General features: G+C 44.2%; 1 protein-coding gene across 2 annotated transcripts in view; it reads left to right on the forward strand.

Annotated features, from left to right (window-relative positions):
- The window catches only part of Pip5k1b (phosphatidylinositol-4-phosphate 5-kinase type 1 beta), a 287,232-nt gene that overhangs the window by 186,222 nt on the left and 81,021 nt on the right, over positions 1 to 19,989 (forward strand). For both annotated transcript variants that reach the window (XM_059259518.1, XM_059259513.1), the window contains 2 exons: positions 3,986 to 4,138; positions 10,255 to 10,554. In XM_059259518.1, coding sequence (XP_059115501.1) covers positions 3,986 to 4,138; positions 10,255 to 10,554 — 453 coding nt within the window. The remainder of the gene's footprint in view (positions 1 to 3,985; positions 4,139 to 10,254; positions 10,555 to 19,989) is intronic.

The raw sequence follows: 19,989 nt of genomic DNA on the forward strand, positions 1-19,989 counted from the left end.
CTACAAACTGCCTTTAGTCATTTCTATTAGTCTTTGTCTCTCTGTCTCTCTTTCTATGTCTCTGTCTCTCTCTATTTCTCTCTCTGTCTCTCCAACCCCACCCCCAACTCCATCACTGCTCCCTTTCCTGTGTTGGGGAACTAGATATTCACAAAAAGCTTTGAGGAGTTTTCAACCTTATTTTTAGCTGCCTACATCTTCAAGATATGATTCCATGTGTTATGACACTATATTAAACAGAACAGTATGGTTCTGGGAAGGGGAAACAGACTCATAAACCAATAGAATAAGACAGTGAGTAACCAGTGGAATAAGAGACTAGAAATAAACCATCACATCTACTGCGAATAGGATTTTCAACAACAATGTCAAGAACACCCACACCCACAAAAAGGACTGTTGCTTCTATTAATTGTGTTGGGAAAACTGGTTATGTAGGGCCTGAAAAGATAACTTAATGGTTAAGAGCACTGGCTGTTCTTGCAAAGGACCTGAGTCAATTCCCAGCACCTACTTGGCACCTCACAGCCATCTGTAACCCCAGTCTCAGGGGATCTGTCTCCTTCTTCTGGCCTCTACAGGTACTGCATGTATGTGGTACACAGCCATGTATTCATGCGAAACACTCATATACATAAAATAAAAGTAAAATAAAGTCTCAAAAAAGAACCTGGCTAGCCGGGCAGTGGTGGCGCATGCCTTTAATCCCAGCACTCGGGAGGCAGAGCCAGGCGGATCTCTGTGAGTTCGAGGCCAGCCTGGGCTACCAAGTGAGTCCCAGGAAAGGCGCAAAGCTACACAAAGAAACCCTGTCTCGAAAAATCAAAAAAAAAAAAAAACAAAAACAAAAAACCTGGTTATCCTCATGCAGGAAAGTGAAGCCAGACCCTTATCCCAGGCTGGGAATGTAACTCATTGATAGAACATTGCCTAGTGTGCGTGAGGACTCAGTTTTCACCCCCAACAGTGTAGAAATACAGTGAGGCCTGGAGTCAAGGGTTTATGTCATGAATAGAGCTTCAGAGAAAGACTGATGGATGAGACACCTGGAAAGTGAAACTGGGCCATTTGTGGTCATGACATGCTGTCAGGAGTCATGGGAAGATGTGACACAATGGAGGTCAAGGTCAGGTTTACCTTTAGAAAGACCCCTGGTGTCCAGAGGAGAGGGCGCTGGAGGGGAGAGGAGAGTTGCAGTTGAGAGCATGCCATAGAGGACAGACAGACAGAAGTGGATAGAAGCACTGAACTTGGGGTTTTGGCCAGGGAGCTGGTGTGGAGGAGGCGGGCAGAATCCAGCATTTGGATACAAATGAGGAAATGTAAAGTGTCAAGGCTAAACACCGAGATGACTAGGGTTTCACCAAGTGAAAGACAGGGGCCAGATGATTTAGAGATGATCTTCCGCTATGTGTGGTGTATACTGTTCAAGTGCTCCTACCTGGCTGAAAGGAAGGACTCCTTCCAGAGGCTGGCATCCAGCCCTTCTTCTACTCCCCACATGTCACATCATCCTCTGTGTTCTGGCCAAGAGCTGGATCTGCCACGTTAAAAAAAAAAACAAAAAAACAAAACACTTTTCATTTGTACAACAACAAAATAAAAGCCATATAATTTGTTTTTTGTTGAGACATGGTCTTTCTATGTAGTGGAGCTCACTGTCCTGGAACTCACCATGTAGACCAAGCTTGCCTTGAACTCACAGAGGGCCACCTACCTCTGCTAGGATTAAAGGCATGTGCCACCCTGCCCAGCAAAGCTATATAATTTAGCCGGGCGGTGGTGGCGCACGCCTTTAATCCCAGCACTCGGGAGGCAGAGCCAGGCGCATCTCTGTGAGTTCGAGGCCAGCCTGGACTACCAAGTGAGTTCCAGGAAAGGCGCAAAACTACACAGAGAAACCCTGTCTCGAAAAACAAAAAAAACAAAAACAAAAAAAAAACAAAAGCTATATCATTTAATCATGGCCTTGAAATGAATCTGATTGCATGCTTGTCACATATGAAGTTTGGGTTATAACCAAGTAGAGATATCAATTATAATGTTAGACACATCTGGAGCCCTGGAGTTCTGGAATGGAGATGTCACATCATCCTCTGTGTAATCGGTGACAGTGGAGAGTGTCCCCTGGGGGAGCAGAGGAAAGAGAAGAGAGAGGTTCCATGTTGAAGGGATGCATATGCACGGGCACTTGACCTTCAGCTGGGGCTTCACGGGGCTTCACGGGGCTTCACGGGGCTTCACGGGCTTCACGGGAGTGCTGTAAACAGCATCTCCTGCTGCTTTCCTGATTAAGGCTCTCACAGACGGATATGATGACCCCAGGTTCTGTCGTGTGGTCCTGGGGGTGGGGAGAAGGGAGGTCATACCTCTTTTCCATGACAGGATTATAAAAATAAATGGAAATCTCCCAGAGAAGTACCTGAGTTTACCTGGAGCCTCCTTGTAAAGCTCATAGATAGTACTTACTCTTTCAAAGAGGCCACAGGGAGAGGGGGAGACGGGGAGGGGGGCTGGCAACTGGAGATATGGATCAGCAGTTAAGAGTACTTGTTCTTGAGTGGGACCTGGTTCAGTTTCCAGCTTCCACACGTTAGCTAACAACCATCTGTAACACCAGTTCCAGGGTATCTGATGCCCTTTTTCTGGCATATGTGGCCATGGCATGCACATGCTGCACAGATTATCTGTGTAAGCAAAACACCCATATAGAGAAAATAAAAGTAAATAAATCCTTTTTAAATTTCTCAAAGGCCAAGATGGGTATTACTTTGCTTATCCTCTATGGAAACATCATACACATTAAGAATACTTTAGTGCTAGGCGGTGATGGCACACACCTTTATCCCAACACTTGGAAGACAGAGGCGCATTGATTTCTAAGTTCGAGGGCAGCCTGGTCTACAGAGTTCTGGGACAGCCTGGTACTACACAGGGCTACACAGAGAACCTCTGTCTCGGGGGGGGGGGGGGCAGTACTTTAGGCAAACTAAGAAGATGGCTCAGTCAGTAAGGTACTTGCTTTGAAATCATGAGGACCTGAGTTCAATCCTCAAAACCCACTTTAAAATGATAAGCATGATAACAACACTCTCGTAATCCTAGCGCTGGGGAGAGAGAGACAGGGGGTCACTGGGGCTCACTGGCCTATTGTCTAACCTAGTTATTTAATTTATCATTGCGCTTCAGACCAATGAGAGACTGTCTCAAAAGAGCTGGGCGGCATTCTTGAGGATGGTACCCAAGGTTGTCCTTTGATGGACACACAGGCACACACACACGCACGCACGCACGCACGCACTCACACGCACACACACATGCACTTAAAACAAGGGTACTTTAACCATGCATGGTGGCATAGGCCTATAATCACAGCACTGGGGAAGTGGGGCAGGAAAATCATTAATTTGAGATCATCTTGGCCTACACAGAGAGACCCTATCTCAGAAAAATAGAGTATACTTTAATTTTATGTGTGTTTGGTATATCTGTGTGTACATGTTCTTGTGTGCACATATGTATGTGCAACCACATATATGGGGGGGGGGGCGTGTGGAAGTGAAAGTCAATGTCAGATGCTTTCCTGTATTGTTTATTCTCTGTCTTATTTTGAGACGAGACCTCTCACTAAACTGGAGTTCACAGATTCAGCAAGACTAGTCGGCTTTGGCGCTCCAGGGATCTATGCTCCTGTCTCAGGCACCCCAGTACCAGGTGCAAGCCATCTCGCCCACTTTCTACATGGCTGCTGAGGGTCCAGAGGCAGATCCCCAGGCTTGCAAACACTTTGCCTGCTTGCCTTCTCCCTGGCCCCCAAAGTTGGCTTTAAATGTTTGCTTAGGAGTGGGCACTGTGGCTCATCGGAGAACATCTACCAAGCCTGACAAGGTCCCGGGTTCAGTCCAGCACTGTGAAATCATAAACAAGTATGTACATACATATATAAAATGATCGCGTGTGTGTTTACTTTTTTTTCCTCTCTCAGTACTCCATCTGCAGTGAACCCCTGATAGAACTGTCCAATCCTGGAGCCAGTGGATCCTTGTTTTTTGTGACCAGCGATGATGAATTTATCATCAAAACCGTTCAGCATAAGGAAGCAGAGTTCTTGCAGAAGTTGCTGCCGGGCTATTACATGGTAAGGGACTGCATGCGGCTATGGTGTCTGCCTTAGGAGTTATTACTTTCTTTGGAGGGCTTTGTTCCTGTGTGATTTCCTTCTTTGCATTTAGACTATGCTGTAGCCTTCATTGGAAAGATTTTAAGAGGTAATAGCCAGAGGCCAGCAAGAGAGCTGGGTTTGAGTGGGTTTACCACACAAGCCTGGTAAACTGAGTTCAATCACCAGGACTCTCATGGTAGAAGGACAAAGCCAGCTTCACAAGATCATCCTCTGATCCTCTGAGTATGGCATGTGTGTGCCTGCAAATCATATACATAAATACATGCTAATCATAATAATAAATTTTAATTCTAAGAAGTGATAACCAGCCATGGTGGTGCACACCTGTGATCCCACCATTTGGAAGGCTGAGACAGAAGGATCATGATTTCAAGGCCAGCCTGGGATACACTGAGAGACCCTGTATCATAGAGAAAATGATGGAAATGAGAACGGAGTAGTGAAGCATAGTTGTTGAATCACTGTCCTGGGTTTAAGGGCAGCTCAGTCGTCACCTCACTGTGGCCCTGGTAAGCGAAGCTGCCACTGAACCTTTGCTTCTTGTCCTTTAAAAGCCGGGAAAGAGTGTCTTTGTGGTGCCGGTGTAGTGAGAAAGGAAGAGGCAGGAAGTAATGCTCTCTGCACCCGGCATTGGTCACTCTGTCGATGGTGACAGTCATTGATTGCCTGCTCTGGTAAGGAAGGCTTTGGTATCGGTCCTGTTAAGTTCTCTAAGCCCTACAGCAACCTGAGGCACTGTAGCTGTTGCCAGGGCGTAGATGAGGCAGCTGAGGCAAAGATAAACTGGAAGAAAAGACAAGCGATTCAGAGAGAGAAGGAGTGAGCTGCGGAGGTCAGTCTAGCAGAGGCTACATCCCAGCTCCTACACCATACACCAGCGCCTGGTCTACACTAGCTTTTCTTACATACTACATGCCAGAATTCAGGACCATGGGCTGGACATAGGCTGTCTTAGGTACTTCTCTATGGCTGTGAAGAGGCACCATGACCAAGGCAACTCTTATAAAAGAAAGCATGTCATTGGAAGCTTGCTTACACTTGTAGGAAGCAGATAGGCATGGCACTCTGCAGGGGAGAGAGAGAGAGAGAGAGAGAGAGAGAGAGAGAGAGAGAGAGAGAGAGAGACGATTATTTTTAGAAATTTATTTCTTTAATTTTTATTTATGTATATGTGTGTCATGCTGTGTGTGTGTGTGTGTGTGTGTGTGTGTGTGTGTGTGTGTGTGTGTGCTCCCAGAGGCCAGAAGAGGTTGCCAGATCCCTAGAGTTGGAGTTATAGATGACTGAGTGCTGGGAACCAAACTTGGGTCCTTTGGAAGGTCAGTAAGTGCTTTTAACCACAAAGCCCAGCCCCAGTGACAGCTTCTGAACAAGGCCACACATTTTAATAACTAAATAAATAGATAAATAAATAAGGGCACACATAGGTTCTACATTTATCAAGCTCTAAGGGTTCACAGAAGTCAGGCATGTTGGCTTCTAATCAAGCACTTGAGGGCTGAGGCAGAATTATTCAAAGTCCAATACCAGTAATTCCAGGTCAGCCTGTACTTCAGAATAAGACACTGTACCAAGGGGAGATGGGGGATGGGGAGGGGAGACATGTAAAATCTGGGGGAGCAAGAGTCCTCTCCCTAGAAATAATAGAGGGGGAGCCCTTGTCACAACTGTGTTGGACTCTCAGAGTGCCTTTGTGAGAAGCCTCTGGAACAGAGAAGAGTGTACTCAATGTTCTCGTGACACAGTCAACAAAAAGATCTTCAAGAAAATAAGCCAGGCCTGGAGAGATGGCCCAATGGTTAAGAGCACTTGCTGATCTTCCAAAGGACTTGAGTTCAGCTCCCAGCACTCAGTCGTCTGTAACTCCAACTCCTAGGGATCTGGCAACCTCTTCTGGCCTCGGGGAGCACACACACATGCACAGCATGATACAAATACTTACACATAAATAAAAACTATAGAAAATAAAATCAGAAATTTCTAGAAATAATAAGAGTCCTTCCGAGTTGCAAACTATAAGATAAATTTGTGTTCAGATAGATTTTCCCATTCTGTTTCATTTTCTAGAAGACACTGGAGGAGACTATGAGGGGGAAAGATCCTGCTGGTGATGACAATAATTTAGGGTGAAAATTATTGGAATACTGAAGGGGAACGTATAGGAAGACATTGTAATTCTCTTTGGGAAACAAGTTCCAGTGAGTGTAACATAGGAACAATGGTCAGTTGAGGAAAAATTATAAGAAAAACCTGAAATGCTTAAATCTTTCAAAACAAATGTTCACGAATCTGTCTGACCTGAGAGTGAAGCTGGGACTCTGTGGGAGGGAGGAGAGTCAGCAGCTGGGGAGCAGAGCTGGGGAGGGGAGGGTGCAGATATGAGCGAGTTAGGGCGATGTGTGTGCATGCAAGTGCTCTAGTGTGCTCTAATCTCTGTTCCATTTCTATGAGAAAACACCTGAACCAAAAACAACTTGGAGAGGAAAAGATTTATTTGGCTTACACTTCTAGTCCTAATCCATCATTGAGGGAAGTCTGGGCAGGAGCTCAAGCCTGAAACCTGCAAACAGGAGCCCAGAGGAATGTTGCTTGCTAGGTTGCTTGTAAGCTCATGTACAGCTAGCTTTCCTATATAGCCCAGGATCACCTACTTAGGGATGGTAACACCCACAGTGGACTAGGTCCTTCTACATCAAGACGGTCCCCCACAGACATGCAATAGGCCTATCTTATCTAGAAAATTCATCTATGGAGGCTTTTCTACCTGACTCTAAGGTGTGTCAAACTTACAATTAAAGCTAAAAGAATTCAGTGAAGTCCATTACTTTGTATACTATCTAAAAACATTAATAAAAAGTCCTTTTTAAAAGGAGAATAATGTGAAGAAAACTACAAATTGTTATTTAAAGATGTAAAAAGATGTGAAACAATGACAGTACATACATTGTTCTTGAACTTGCTATTGTAAAGTGAATGTAAGCGCCAAGCAAGCATGGAGGCGCATCTGTGATCCCAGTGCATGAGAGGTGGAGGCGAGATCCCCAGAACAAGCAGGCTGGCTAAACGAGCAGAATCCATGAGCTCTGGGTTGAAATGAGAGACCCTGTCTCAAAACGTAAGGTGGAAAGGGATTGAAGAAAACGCCCAATGTGAATGTATGGCCTCCATCTGCATGAATGCACACAGGTGCCCACATGCATACAAACACATTTACAGCCAGGCATCTACCAAGCACACACACACACACACACACACACACACACACACACACACACACACGAAGAAAAACGATGTACCAAAATCTATCAAGTGGAAGGTAGTGTTAGAGATGTGGTATAATGGACCAGTGAGATGCCTCAAAGTGTAAAGATGATTGTCGCCAGCCTTGCAAACCTGAGTCACATCCCTGGAACCCACACAGTGGAAGGAAAGAATTCACTTCTCCAAGTTGTCATCTAATCCACACGTTTGCCATGGCATGTACGTTCCCACTACCACCCACACACATGGATAATAAGCAAATGAAATGAGACTCTTTTAAAGCTGTGTGTGGTGTAACTATTTCAACAGATGGACCATTGGTTCAAGCCAAGTGTCCAGAAGTAGACCCGTGTGTATTTGACAGTAGCCTTTATTACCCTAGGACAGATTTAAACTCAACAGAGGAAGCCTATAGCTATCTACTTAATGAAAATTATATTCCTATCTATATCAGCTTTTCCACATACATGAAATTTATTGCTTATGAAGTAAGGCCAAATATAATGGCAAAAATTATTAAAAAGTTGGAAGGAAATAGAAATTTAAAACCTTAAGCTATTAAAAAAAACTTTGCTAGACAAAAGCATAAGAAATAGATAAATGTGACCCTGACAAAGGACAGACATTTCATATAACAAAAATGATAGGCACAAGATTAGTGTAATCACATAAAATGGTATAAAGAATGTAAAATCAGTTGTTTCCTCAAACTGGGAAGTTGAAGGAATTATGGGGGCCAATGAGACTGTTTTTCTTTTTCCACAATGTGATTCCCAGGGACCAGACGTGGGTTGTCAACGCTTAGCGGCCACTGCCTTTACCCACCGAGCCATCTCGATGACCCATTATATCACATTCTTCGTTATATGCCCTTTAGTAAGCTATTTAAACATCCCACTTTCTCTTAAAATGCATCAAGAATGGATACGTGTGCTGGCTAGTTTTGTGTCAACTTGCAGAAGCTGGAGTTATCGTAAAGGAAGAAACCTCAATTGAGAAAATACCTCCATAAGATCCAGCTGTAAGGTATCTTCTTGAGTAGTGATTAGTGGGGGGAGGGGCAACCCACCATGGGTAGTGCCATCCCCCAGCTGGTGGTCCTGAGTTCTATAAGAAAGCAGACTGAGAAAGGCAGGAGGAGCAAGCCAGTCAGCAGCACCCCTCCATGGCTTCTGTGTCAGCTCCCGCCTCCAGGTTCCTGTCCTTCTTGAGTTCCCTCACTCACTGCTTTTGATGATGAACAGTGATATAGAAATGTAAGCCAAATAACTGCCCCCCCAAGTTGCTCTGGGCATGATGTTTCATCACAGCTATAGTGACCCTAACTTAGACAGTATGTCTTCTCCATTTTTATAATAAAAAGACCATATACTAGGAGAAAATATTTACTCCACATAGGAGGAGAAAAATATAAAAGCCCGGGATGGATGAAGAACTGCAGCCGTGATGAAACACAGAAGAATGAGCAAATGGTATTAGCGCGGAATTTTCCTTGAGGAAGCAAAAATGTATCAAGAACAGTGACTTTCTTCCATAGCCAGTGGCGCTCAGCTTTTCAAAGCTGTCATTTTCATCAGCCCTGCCTGGGAAGATATTGGCATCTGATAGCATTTGGTGTCGGGGAGAGTAACAGGAATGTGTGCTTTCAAATTGGTCTCACCGATTAGGAAGACGGTTTTGCAAGCAGAATTAAATTTTAGACTATTCACCATTTACTCCCCAGCAATTAATTTCCTCCTTAGCTGGCTTGGAGAGTAGTCACTAGCAGCACCCATCAGGTCTTCGCCCGTGTTCAGTTGACGCTAATTTGGAGCATTGTGTCCGTGTTTAATTCAACTGTTACAGCTGCGAGTTTAGAGTGGTTATGTTGCTATTCCAAGAGCAGACTTAGAAAGAAATTAGAGACAGCAGAGACACTGTGCGTCCATCCATTCTAGCTGTTCATCAACAGAGGGATGGAGAAAGAAAATGTGGTGCACAGATACAACGGAACTTCTTTTCAGCCGTAAAGAGGAATGAAATTATGCCATTTCTAGGGGAAAACAGTGCAAATGGAGGTCATCATATTAAGTAACCTGAGTCAGTCTCAGAAAATATCACTTATCTCATTTCTGACCCTTAGATGCATAAAAATCATGTTTGTAGGGACAGTGAGATGACTGGCTAGGTACAGACACCTGCCGCCAAGCCTGGTGGCCTGGGTTCAATCCCTGGGACCCACATGGTGGAGAAAACCACCTTCCAGGCACATGTTTTGCTCTCACCTACACTTTCAGGCCACGGCATGTGCACACCTGCATGTTCCACACAAATAAATGGAAATGGAATTTTAAAAATGTGAGCAACCAGTTGGTTACCCAATGCCAGATAGTCATCCTTGAAGACATACACATACAAGCAACATAATACAGACTGATCAGGTCATCTTCATATATTATATTTATATTAAATATGATACATACATATAGGTAACAACAATTTAAAGAAAAAAAAAGGCCATGAGTTTGAAAGAGTCAGGGAAGAGATGTGGGAGGGTTTGAGGGAGGAAGGAGGAGGGGGAAATAATGTAATTATATTATAATCTCAAAAAAAATTTCCAGTATGTAACAATATATGACACGAAAGGGTCAGATTTCTAGGGAACTAATGAGAAGGGGAGGGGAGGTCCAAAAGGGCAGGAAGTGTAAACTATCAACATTAACAACACATCCTGTGTTTAGTCATATGAGCTTCAAAACTCACTTTCAATGAAAAATTACTTTGTGAAAATGGAAGAGAGCATTTTTTTTCCTTTTTTTTTTCCATTCTAGAATCTAAACCAGAATCCAAGGACTCTTCTGCCAAAGTTCTATGGGCTGTACTGCATGCAGTCAGGGGGCATCAACATCCGCATCGTGGTGATGAACAACGTGCTGCCGCGGGCCATGAGGATGCACTTGACCTATGACCTGAAAGGCTCCACGTACAAGCGGAGAGCATCCCGCAAAGAGAGAGAGAAACCCAACCCCACCTTTAAGGACCTGGATTTCCTGCAGGACATGCACGAGGGGCTGTATTTCGATACAGAAACGTACAACGCCCTAATGAAGACCCTGCAGAGAGACTGCCGGGTAAGCTAGTGTCTCTGTGATTTCCTTTGAAATAATCTCGATGGTGAGCGCACTAGCTGCTATGTGCTGACAGCACAGACATGAGGAAAGTCCAGAAGGGATGTGTGGAGTCCAGTCTTTCCCCGCTGACCCAGGCTCTCCGGATCTCTGAGGAAACGTGGACGATAAGGGAATGACCTGGGGTCTGTTAACACATCTCTGTTGGTTTTTATAATAAGCTCTGTCAGCTTTCTTTGATGACATGAAATGAGAGTGTTCACTTTTCTTCCTCCCCGGGGCGGGGAAAGGTAGTGGAAAAGGAAGTGAAATTTAGATTTAATGCAGAAACCAGCAAGGAAAGCCATATTCAAATCTTGGGTGAGATGGGATTTCAACTGAGGAGACATGTTTAGAGAAAATGTACTTAGTGGGATTAATGAAGGGCTCCCTGGAAACCCAGTGCGAGCGGAGCCTTGACAAACAAACGCTGAGGATTTGCTCCAACTGTTCTGCCTGAGAAGCAATGGGAGTGTGGTTGCCAGGTAGAGCCGAGTGCTCTGTGAAGGTGTGATCGTCAGAGGTGAGGAGAGGTTCCTCAGCCTGTGCTGCGTATACCAGATCATATCAGGTTATAAGTACATATGGCCAAAGCCCTAGGGGAATTGCTCTGATATGGCAAAGGTGAGTAAAAATCCTTTTGGAGAAAAAAAAAATGAAGATATAATCCTGAAGAATGATGATGATTTAATAAATATACACCCTAGAAGTAATCTTGGAATGACTGATCCAAGGGAACTTGGAAAGTCCAGTCAGACCAGTTAGCCGTCTTGAGCATCACTGGGCTGAGCAGCATGAGGGTGCAGGCTGGGGCCTAGGCTTTGCCAAGGCTTTCTAGGTAACTGATAATACCACTGGTCCATGCCACCAAGAAATAAGGGCTATGCTATTCAGGTTGTGGCTTTCTTGGTTTCCCCTGGGCCTGGACAGATGACAGGCATTATTGTGAAGGAGAAAGGAGCCTTCTCCCGAGCCTGGCCGCACTGCAGGTGAGGAAGGCAGGCTGAGCCCTCTAATGTGTAGAGCAGAGTCCCCACCGAGGAACCTAATTCGCCCTTCACTGGGTTTTCTTTCCTCCTGCTGCAGGGTGTATGATAGCACATGAAAATAAGTCCATGGATTCATTCGCTTCATTAACACAAGTGTTGTTCCGTTACTTGTGTGGCGACGTTAGATTGAGAGCACATAGTGCGCCGGGTAGCCCAAGACTCATTAGTCATGGCTTCTTCCTCCCTCTGAGCACTCTGAATTCAGCACGGCCGTGCTCCCGTTTTAATTGCTGAAGGAGTTTTTTTTTTTTTTTTTTTTTTTTGGTTTTTGTTTTGTTTTGTTTTTTGTTTTTCGAGACAGGGTTTCTCTGTGTAGCTTTGCGCCTTTCCTGGAACTCGCTTTGGAGACCAGGCTGGCCTTGAACTCACAGAGATCGGCCTGCCTCTGCCTCCCGAGTGCTGGGATTAACGGCGTGCGCCACCACCGCCCAGCTGCTGATGGAATTCTTAAAAGAAGGTAAGAAAGCCAGGTTTGGTGGTGCACGCTTTTAATCCCACACTTGGGAAGACAGAAGCAGGCAGATCTATGAATCTGAAGCCAGCCTGATCTACATTGAGCATTCCAGGCCAGCCAACACTACAGAGTGAGATCCTCTCTCGAGGAAGACTGAGAGAGGGGAGGGGGGACTTGTCCAGAGGTCAGAGAAATGGCTCAGCAGTTAAAAGCACTGGCTACTCTTCAAGAGGACACAGTTTTGATTCCCAGCCCCAACACAGTGGCTCACAACCATCTGTAGCTCCAGTTCCAGGGGATCCACCACCCTCTTCTGGCCTCTGCGGGCAGCAGGCAAAACACCCATACATGTAAACATTTTTTCTAATTTAAAAAAAACCTCTCGCCCAGTGTTGCTTAAAAGCTCACAACTGTCTGGGGACAAAGCATGTAATCTAAACAAAGGAAATTTAAAGAATCACTCCAAGGATCTTTTTAAGATTTACTTTTACTTTTTATTCTTGTGTGTTTGTGTGCCTGCCATGGGGGATGGAGATGTCTGTGGAGGCTAGAGAAAGTGATGGACCCCTGATTCTGGAGTTACAGGCTGTTGTGAGCCTTCTGGCATGGGTGCTGGGAAGAGAACTTGGGTCCTCTGGAAGAGGGGCAAGCGCTCTGAACTGCTGAGATCCTTCTCCAGCCTCCAAGGAGTTCTTAGTATTACTGTCTTCTGTAGTCATAGGAGGAGCGGTGGGGACCAAGCCCCCCCCCCAAAAAAAAAAATACCCTGCAGAGCTGTTCAGCTGTCTGGAAGATTCATGTTTTTCTTTAAAAAAAAGAAAAGAAAAAAAAAGAAAGAAAGAAAAGGAAAAAGGAAAAAAAGAACACACACACACACATTTGAATGAAAACCTTTTATCTTGTGTTTTTTCTACAGTTGCAGGATGTGGGTGAAAAGTTACTATCAAATTCCCCAGAGTGTAGTCCTAGCCTCTCCAGTCTTAGATACAGGGTTTTTTCCTCCTTGCCCTCTGCCTCTGATTGTGTGTCTGTGTGTGTCTGTGTGTGTGTTTGTGTGTGTGTGTGTGTGTGTGTGTGTGTGTCTGTGTGTGTGTGTGTGTGTGTGTGTTCTCAGTAATATTGACAACCTTTTTCTACAGTCTTCTAAGGCCATAATCTTCTGTACCAGGAAAAGAAAAGGTCAAATATGAATGCCATTGCACAGGATTTGTGTGTGTGTGTGTGTGTGTGTGTGTGTGTGTGTGTGTGTTCTCAGTAATATTGACAACCTTTTTCTACAATCTTCTGAAGCCATAATCTTCTGTACCAGGAAGAGAAAAGGTCAAATATGAATGCCATTGCACAGGATTTGTGTGTGTGTGTGTGTGTGTGTGTATGTGTGTGTGTGTGTGTCTGTGTCTGTGTGTGTGTGTGTGTGTGTGTGTGTGTGTGTGTGTGTGTGAATTTCCTGAGCCCAATCCTACGAGAACAAGGTCAAACTTTTCATCAGAAATGAGACCCTGGAGATGTGCCTGTTTATTTTCTATCATGGTATTCTAAGAAACATAGACACCAATGTTACGGAATCAAATTTTATTTGAATGTGTATAAGACGTAAGTCATGGAGCTGGCTCTTCTCTTCACAAATGCTTTCATCCCTGTGGTATGGGAACATGTAAATGCTGAGCCTGACTCCAATCGCTGACCTGCCAAGTCATCTGTGATGGGGATCCAGTAGCTGGTACTGGGGTGGAGCTACACTGCGCATTGCTACCCTGCGATGCAGGGTTTGGGAACGGTGGGTCCTGGTTTGTCGTGGATTGCTTTGTAAGTCTGATGGGTGTTGTCTTAGTTGGGGTTTCTGTTGATGTGATAAACACCATGACCAAAAGCAACTTAAGCAAAGGGGCTTTTTTGGCTTACGTATCCCAGGTCAGTCCATTAAGGAGAGCCAAGGCAGAAACCATCTGAAGGCAAGAAAAGAAGCAGAGGCCATGGAGAAACACTGCTCACTGGCTTGTTCCCCATGTCCTCTTGCTCAGTCTCTTTTCTTATACCACCCAAGACCACTCGGTGCCCTGGGATGGCATCATCCAGAGTGAGCTGGGCCCTCCAACATTAATTATTAATCAAGAAAATGCCCTACAGACTTGCTTGAGGCTAATCTTATGGAAGCATTTTCCCGATTAACATCCCCTCTTCCCAGATATCTAGGTTGATATCACAAGATAATTTAGAATTATGGTTAGTGTTTACCCTTCAGCTTTACTTAATATTACTTTTTTCACTAAATTTAGACAGTTGCGGGAGTGTGTTGATTTTGGGTTTTTTTAAACTCGTTTATTTTCATTTTTGGCTTTTTGTGCCTTTCCCCCTCTGCTTGTCAGAACTGAATTTTAGTGTGGCTGATGGAGGACTGGGATCTAGGGTGGCTATGGGGTCACTCCCAGGCTGGTGCTGGTACCCAACATCTGGGGATCTCATCTGTTAAAACCCTACTGTCTATGTGAGACTCCAGAAACAAGGCAATCATAGAACATTTTCATGGCAGTGCTCCAGCCGGAGAAAGGTGAACCAGGCTCATATGGGGACATGTCCTCATTGCCGAACATGGGGTGAGTGACCTCCATGTTTGATCAGTTGCCAAACAGTATGAGAGATGCAGTGATGATCGTGTACTGTGAGGGTTGGAGTAGGTGATGACATAACTTGATATTGAAGGGTGAGAGGAGTTCTCTGGGTAGGCAGAGCAGTAGAAACATCATTTATAAGAAGAAATAGCAATACAAATATTGGATATGAAATAGCATGACACATTCCAGTGACTATAGTTGTTTGTCATTGACACAGCTAACAATTAGGGAAGGCATGTGAGGTAAGAGAGAAGTGTATCCAAGTATTTGTCAAAAACCTTTTTCGATGTTATGAGGGCCCTATTGAAGACTTAAATAACAAATCCACCAGACCTCTGGAACCCTTATGCATGGTTGATAGAAATGTAAATTAGTCCAGACACTATGTAAATCAGTATGGAGGTTCCTCAAAAACTAAAAATAGAACCACCATATAATCCAGCTATGCTACTCTTGAATATATTACCCAGTGAAACCTGTCACCGTACCACAGAGACACTTGCACGTCCATGTCCATTGCAGCACAATTCATGGTAGCCAAGGTTTGTAACCAGCCTAGGTGTCCATCGGCAGATGAATGGATAAAGAAAATGTGATCTGTATGCACATTCAGTCATAAAGAATGAAATTAGGTCATTTGCAAGAAGACGGCTGAAACTGAATACCATCCTGTTAAGCAAAATAAGTCTGATTCAGAAAGACATTAGTGCATGTTTCTCTCGTGTGTGCCATCTAGACTATGTACATGCATGCATGATATGTAATAGAAGCAGGGCTTGTTTGGGGAAAGAGTTTGGCAAGAGGAGGAAGAGGAAGCAGGAGAGGATGAACATGGTCGTAATATATGACACAATTGGATGAAAATTGTATTATTAAATCTATCACTGTGCACAGTGAACTAAAAATAAACAAATACAAAATAAAGACCCTGCAGCAGTTGGCCCCCAGCTTCTTCTCTGTGGTTTTCTGGACAGGCAGGCACAGGGAACCTCCTAACTGCTTGTTGTATTCCTCAGCCTTCTGCCCACCCTCCATCCTTTCTTTCACATTCTGCCATAACGTCTCAGACTAGGAGATGAATTTCCCTTTAATCTGAGTGCTGTTGGGAGATCCCTGTGTGACTAGTTGAACCAGCTCAACCTGTGTTGTCCCCTATTCCCTGTGGATTGCTTCCCTGCTTCTAGTCCAAAGCTGTTCCGTCTGTCTGGACTCTTTGGGATTGGGCTACATAGATTCGCCATACAGCAAGCCCTCTAGGAAAAAAGCCTCATCTCTCTGTCTGACTTGCCTGGTGATACAGAAGCCTCTGAGTGTCAACCTTTCCTTTCTGATGGCCAATCCCTCACCAACTTCATCCTGTAGTGCATGGACCACTTGAAACTCTTCCTGGAAAGTAATCATATACTTCACACCTGTTGCGTCTGGTTCCCACAGGATCCAAAGGGCCTTTTCCAAATGTGAGCATCTAGATCCCAGGACCTCCCCTGTCCCCGCATTACTACTCCTTACTGGCTGTGCCTGGGGGAAACTGGATATGTAAATAACTGGTCCCCTTCCTTGAAGCATTTCCTATCCATGGGACTCTGCCAGTGCACTGTGGTGGCTATCCATTTCTATCAGTGAAGATGGCTGCTGGTACATCATAGGTCACTTGCTGTCACGATCGGAAAGTCGGAATCCAATCTCCTCAGGCTTTCAGCATGATAGAAAATTCAAGATGGGCATCCGTGTAGAAGCTGCTCTTCCGTGTACTGCGGCGTTATCTTCCCCAAGCCTGCATCATTTCTAGACTTTCCTGGTCCAGACGACATGACCATCATCAGGTAGCTAGTTGCCCAGATCAGTGCCCTGACTCTTGATACCTTTTCCTTCTTCCTCTCCCACTCTCTCCACACACGGTAAATCGCCATGTCTCATCCAGTCTGTCTCCTGAGGGCCACATGAATCCAGCTCACTGGCTCTGCCTTAGTGGAAACTCTTGAGTATTCATCTGGAACTTCAATAGCCTCTTCACTCATTTTCAGTGCTGTTAACTTCCAACTCATGGCCCTGAGTGTGCCCACTTATTCTCTTGGCTTCCTCTGCCAGGTGATATTTTCCTGTCTTCTTTTCTCACCCTCCCTTGCTCATCTCAGGACTCCTGGGACACCCCTTCCTGTGAGGTCACCATGCTGTGCTTTCTCATCCTCCCAAACCGTACCTTCTTTCATGAGATGTAATACCCTGTTATTTTCTCATGAACAGACCCTTAAGCCCAAGGATCAAGCCCCAGCCGCTGCCTCTGCGCACTTGGTGCTCAGTGGGTAATTAGCAAATGGCTCTTGGAAACTGTATTTGAACAAAAGAATAATAAAGAAGATGTCTGAGCATAAAGAGAGGAAGGCGTGGGTGCTGCTCCCAGAAATCTGTCCTGGGTGACTTCTGTGTCTCCAGCTACTCTTGCAGTCCTTTTGAAGGGAGCATCCAGTTTTGCTGCCATGCATACCAAAAATGGCATTGAGAATTTAATAAAGCTGATGATTTCTACTCTGGATCACCTGGAATTAGAACTGCACTGAATGGCCTCACATTGCGTCATTAGTTTAGCAGAAGTATATTTAGATTTCAGTGATTTTTCCCCCCATGGAAACCATGTTGTAATGATCGTTGGCCCTTTATTTGACATTGACCCCTGATGCCCTTAGGTATGTATCCTGTCTCCCTCTGGAAGAGGTTTTAAAGCCTCTTAATTGTAACACGAAAACCCTCTAATAAACAATCTTCTTTCTTTCCTTGGGCAGATGGTTATCTGTGCTAAAATTAAAATGGGAGCAAAGTAGACTGGCGTGATCAATAAACAGATTCATAGCTGAATTTTACATTCAAATGACAGAGTGCCCTCTGGGTTATATTTGACACAATGAAGAATTATGCTAGTTTATTTAAAGGATATGGGGGGCAGGGGGTGAAATACTTTGAAATGAGTGTTACTTCAGAGGCCGTGGAGCTGTTTACATTTGTCAGTGACCAGGCTTGCTCTTAATGCAAGACTTATACAGGTGTCAGCTGCTGGGCGTGGGATTTTAGGGTCAAATGGGAAGGCGAGAAATCTGCACGGTCTTCCCCTTCCTGCATCTGTCAGTGGAGGACGCAGGGCCTGTGGGTCAGTGGGTAAAGCACTTGCTCTGCAAGTCTGAAGCCCTGAGAGTTTGAATCCCGGCAAGCCAGACTCTAGACACCTCAGAGGCCAGTGTTCCTTCCTGAGCCTGCTTGCAGTCCCCTCATCTCGCTCGCTGCTGTACCCAGAGCACAGCACACACACACACACACACACACACACACACACACACACACACACACACACACAAAGAGAGAGATTGTCATAAGACTTTGTAATTGAAATTTTATGTATGAATTTTGGAAGAGCAATTATGAATTGTTTTGCACTTGTTTTTAATTTACTGGGATTATTTTTTTCTCTGATGTAATTTATCTATGAATAAGTCTAGAGACCCATGTCATTTAATAAATTTGACAAATTATTGCATCTTACAATATCTTGGGAGCACTCTAGGGAAAGTGAAATGATGACAGTCTATTACTGGGAACTTGTGTTTATAACCTAAATATTTCTTAATCCTTCAAGTGGGAGTCATATTAGGGACAGTCTGGATAATTAATGGCCTAAATGAGTCATTCTACGTTTATTATCATTCCTTGTTAAGCAGCAAAGTTATTAATTTTTCAGTAGTGTGGAATCTATTTCTTTTTTTCCCACAAATCACTGTTATCATAAATATTAATAGGCCCTGAGAATTTAATGAAACCAGCTTCAACTGGAACATTTTGATGAGCAAGTGAGCTGCTCCAGTGTCTGCCAAGTCTTGATTTACAGCCTGGATGCTCAGGTGCGGGGGCGTGTCTGAGAGGGTTGCAGTATGGCTTATTTCGTGGTCATTTGGCGTTACGGTTAATGCTAACCCTCTAGCTCTACCTCCTATTAATTTTTTTGTGTGTAATTGGGACAGATTTGAAGATAGGTTGTTTTTCTTTGGGTCTTTTGTTGTTGTTTTCAGTATTTAGTTGTTTTGGGTTTGGGGTATAGTTTCTTTCTGTGTACCATGTGTCCAATTCATGGTCCTCCTGCCTCAGCCTGGAATGCTGACTTTATAATCATGCATCCCCATACGTGTTTTCTTTCTCAAAGATAACCTGAAAAGGGAAGAACAAATGAATTCTCTTTCCACATAGATTTTTTACAAGCGCTGAAACTCTACATGATATTTAATTTACTCCACTGTTTTAAATTACATTGGGGTTTTGCTATCTACAATATTAGTTATGCTCATGCTTCAAAATGTAAGAATAAATCAAATTTGGAGTAGTTGGACAAATAAATGAATAAAACTAACTCTAAATAAAAGATAGTTTGATCTGGGAGGAATCCCTTGAGTCTGTGGGAAGCAGTGGCATGGTGTCTTTCACTGTGTGGTCTGAGCTACAGGCAGCTGGAGACACCTAGCCAAACCAGTTGTTGCTATGAGAGCACCAACAGCAAACAAAAAGGATTTGCAAGGACTCTAAAGATTTCCACCCGTAAAGTCTTTTTTTTTTTTTTTTTTTTTATGGAGTCACTTGCAACCGTTGGGGACAGTCATATGCAGATCACATACACTCTTCACCCTGTGTCCCCCAGTGGTGGCATTTTATATGACTCCAGTACAATATCACTGCCAGGAAATAGACTTGAATGTGATCTACTGGTAAGTCTTAAGACTTCTTAATTTTTCCAGTTTTGTGTGTGCATGTGTGTGCTGGGGGTGGCTTCCGTGCAGTATGTACTTAAGTAGACTCGCAAAGACACCGCACCAGGGTCAAGTGTGGAACAGCTCCTTCTCAAAGTCCCTCAAGCTACCCTTTCCTAGCCTCAGCCACCTCCCTCTTTCTCAGTCCTTCCCTAATCTCAGGCAACTACAGATGTTTTTCATGTCTGTGATTTAACATTTCAAGAATATTGTGTACAGAGCTGAGTGTGGTAATGTACACCTGTAGTCCCAGTGCTGGGGAGGTAGAGGCAGAAGGAATCAGGAGTTCAAGGCTACCCTGGGCTACATAAAACAAAAACTTCAAGAAAAAAATGCTATGTACAGCATGAAGCTGAGTAGGCTGGTTTTTCACTCATCATAATGCCTTTGAGATCATTCAAATCAGATTTTCTGTCAATCATTTGCTCTTTTTTACTGATGAGTGATATTTTGTGATATGAATATCCTAGTTTAATATTAACCTGCTAAAGAATATGGGG

Source organism: Peromyscus eremicus, chromosome 1, assembly GCF_949786415.1.
Source record: "Peromyscus eremicus chromosome 1, PerEre_H2_v1, whole genome shotgun sequence".
In the NCBI taxonomy this organism is placed as follows: Eukaryota; Metazoa; Chordata; class Mammalia; order Rodentia; family Cricetidae; genus Peromyscus; species Peromyscus eremicus.